This window comes from Cariama cristata, unplaced genomic scaffold (genome assembly GCF_000690535.1).
Source record: "Cariama cristata isolate BGI_N322 unplaced genomic scaffold, ASM69053v1 scaffold13585, whole genome shotgun sequence".
Taxonomy (NCBI): domain Eukaryota; kingdom Metazoa; phylum Chordata; class Aves; order Cariamiformes; family Cariamidae; genus Cariama; species Cariama cristata.
In genome coordinates this window covers 4,613-7,720 of record NW_009619344.1, presented here as the reverse complement: position 1 = coordinate 7,720, position 3,108 = coordinate 4,613, and the positions used below count along the sequence as shown (strand labels likewise).

The 3,108-nt window shown below is 38.9% G+C and overlaps 1 protein-coding gene across 2 annotated transcripts in view; it reads left to right on the top strand.

Moving 5' to 3' along the window:
- MYO1B (myosin IB) overlaps positions 1-2,682 on the top strand; it is a 94,839-nt gene extending 92,157 nt beyond the window's left edge. For both annotated transcript variants that reach the window (XM_009701228.1, XM_009701226.1), the window contains one exon: positions 2,108-2,682. In XM_009701228.1, the coding sequence (XP_009699530.1) occupies positions 2,108-2,231 (124 nt within the window). In that variant the 3' untranslated portion in view covers positions 2,232-2,682. The remainder of the gene's footprint in view (positions 1-2,107) is intronic.
- Positions 2,683-3,108: the final 426 nt, after the last annotated feature.

The following is a 3,108-nucleotide window of genomic DNA, read 5'->3' as shown; positions in this document are numbered from 1 at the left end:
TCCTGCTGATGGTGTTTGAACCACCTATTGTTGTTTTGGGCTTTTTGGTTGTTAAAAAGCTTTGTTTAATAAAAAGCTTGCATCTCAAATTAGTATTTCTTTCTGCTTGGTGCAGTTTCCTATTTTGGCCTTAGGTAAGGACTGCACTTGCAGTGTTTATAGGCATGAAATAAAATTGTTTGTGTGTGTGAACTCCTAAAGCCTGCTGAGTAAGAGTCCCTCACGTAATTTACCATTGTTACGTGCTCAGTTTGTTGTGTGAAGTGCCTCCTGATTGCAGTAGTGTTGATTTGGTGGGTTTATTCATTTTGAATAAAGAAGAAAATTTGGAACCCTTTAACAACAGTGAAATAAAATTTCTGTAGGCAAAAATTGAACCTTTCATCTGGCTGCATCGCACTGCTTGTATTCTAGAGTCATGATGGTGATTACAGTTTGTATCTGCTCAGATTTGAGGGTTTATTTAAAGGCTAATTTTGCCCTTTCCTTGAAAATGACATCTGCCATTTTCCTTTGTTCTGTTACCAAATGTGATTTAATTTGCTCAAGGGTGTACGTTTTTAAGCCTCTAAAAGTATGTGGCTGTCGAAGTTTCTAGTTTAATGGTGGCTACAAAGGAATAAATGACTAAAGCAAAGTTTAAGCATGCATTGCACTAGTCTGGACTGCCTGCCTGCCTTAGGTCTGGAAAACAGTCTGCTTTCTGGGAGTCTTGCATTTTGGGATGTGGTTTTGTTTCTTATCTTGCAGGTTAAAAACATTCAAGTGTGTATTGCTATAGAGTTTATCCAGACTAAATAATTTTAAGTTGTTAGCAGTTCCATCTCTGTTGACGGTGAAGCAGTACTCTTCTCCCTGCTAGAGTTTAGATACAAGCACAACTAGGGATTGAGTAGAAAATGTGGCCTTATTTTGACTACTGTACACTACTTTTTGGGAAGAGAGCTGATATAAGCAAAAAGGCTGTTGATCCAGGGGTATGTCAGACATACTGGTTTTTTATATATATATATATAAAATATTGGAACAGTGGGTCTAGGAAAATGCAGCGTTGGTGGCAAGAGATGATGGCTATAAGACCTACTCGTGTTTTCCAGACACTTGCATGGCTGGGAGCGCTGAACAAGTTAATCTTTGAGAGTCTGGGCTATGCAGCAGGAAAGCGGGACTGAAGGGCAGCTCGGCACAGCAGAGGCCACTTCCTCCCCTGAGCTCTGCCGTCAGCTTGATTTGTGGTTTCCGGCTAGAGAACAAATTCTTTGAAGTTTTTGGCCTCTGCTGGAGGACTTTTTAAGGATGCTAAAAGGGGAAAATGTGCTGTATTACAAAGGACTTTTTAGGTCAGCACCCGCGGCATGTGAGCCAAAAGACAGCGCTGCCCTATTTATTACTTTTAATCTTGCTCTCCAGATCAGTGAGAAGTTTGAGGCTCCACAGGAGCCCGTTGGTTTGTTGTTGTTTTTTGGGTTTTGTTTTTTTTTAAAGCAATTCTCCACATTCAATGAAATTTCTCTTCCAGTAAAACATGAAGAGTCAAATCTAGATTAATTTATCCTTGGCGGTAGGAAATAGCTAAATTTGGAGATTGCTGGGAAGGAAGTGAATTTTCCCAGTTGCTGAACAGGGGGCTGTAAAGGCTAACTAATGATTAGAAATATGAGAGCTGCTAAAATACCAGATATACTAAATTAAGCGCAAACCAGAAGAACGGCGCTCCCAACGTTGCTATAGAAGTATTTAGCTTCCTTCCAGAAAAACAGAAAAGTCCCTTTGGATGACAGTGAAGCTGTCGGAAATAGTCTTTGCTACATTTCTCGTACATTAGAAATTCTGTTTTAAACTGCCTTCTTTCTAAAGGAATAGCAAACTGGTTATTGTAAAAGCTCCACAGTTACAAGCAAAAGGCAATAATTAAGAGATATACTACCTGAAGGAAACTCAAGCCATACCATAACCTATGGCTTTTTTTATTCCCCAGCTCTTCTTATTAATACAGACCTGAAAATTACATCTTTTGGAGTGATACTCAGAACCAACAGGAAGAGACTTCTGCTCCTCGTATGTTTTTTTCACCTTTAACTGAAATGTATCTTAATCCCTCTCCTAGGTTTCTGGTCCAGTTCAGGCAAGACAAAGTGTGTGTGAAGTTCATACAAGGCAGCCAGAAAAACGGCAACATCCCAACTTGCAAGCGAAAAAACAATCGGCTTCTTGAAGTGGCTGTCCCTTAACTGCAGCTGGTGACTCTCCTTTTCACGGACTTGTTTCTTTGTAATAGTGCAATTTTAGTTGTTTGGTTTTGCTGGTTTTATCCCTTTCTTGGAGCTGTTGATGGCTAATAGCTTTAGAAACCCTTGGCAAAACATTTGATCAATCAACTTTTTAATCTTTTTGTTCATGCCAGAGTTTTAACCCTCAAAATGTAGATTTTTACCCATTGAGACGTTTTTACCAGCTGGCACATATCTGTCATACACAAATCATTCTCTTTGCTTAGCAGTCGTATTTTAGTGCAGCGTACCACAAACCCACATATTAATGATAAATTACTCATATTCCTTAGTCTAGAGATAGGCTTAACAGGAACTATACGTGGCCTTGATGCTTGAGGGCCGCTTGTGCCCAGTGTCTTTCTATACTGACCAATTCTGGTGTTCTGACAGGCTCCTTGCTTGCCACCACTGGGGAGACTGGCAGAACGGAGACTGACACACTAACTCCTATAGTTAACACTGGGACAATGTAACTCGATCTTTTAGTCAGTACAGCACAGGAACATCTAATTCTGCAAAACAGAAGGAATATATGATTATACAAGCAGCTATATGAATAATTTTATAGTAAAAAATGCAGAAAAAATGAAACAGGATTTTTAACTGGGCCAGATATTTTTAATGACTTTATACAGTAGAAATCAGTGACATTAAAAGGGTTTGTTTTTTTCACAAAAGCTATACAGTTCGAGGCATATTTTCTGTTCTGCTTTTTTTCTTTTGAATTATCAGTTAAGACTAGAGCCTGAAAATGCAGTAGTATTCATAACACCAGTAAATGCTAAGTATTTAAACAGTTAGTTATCAAGCAAAAGGTTTGAGCCTTTCTTTTGGA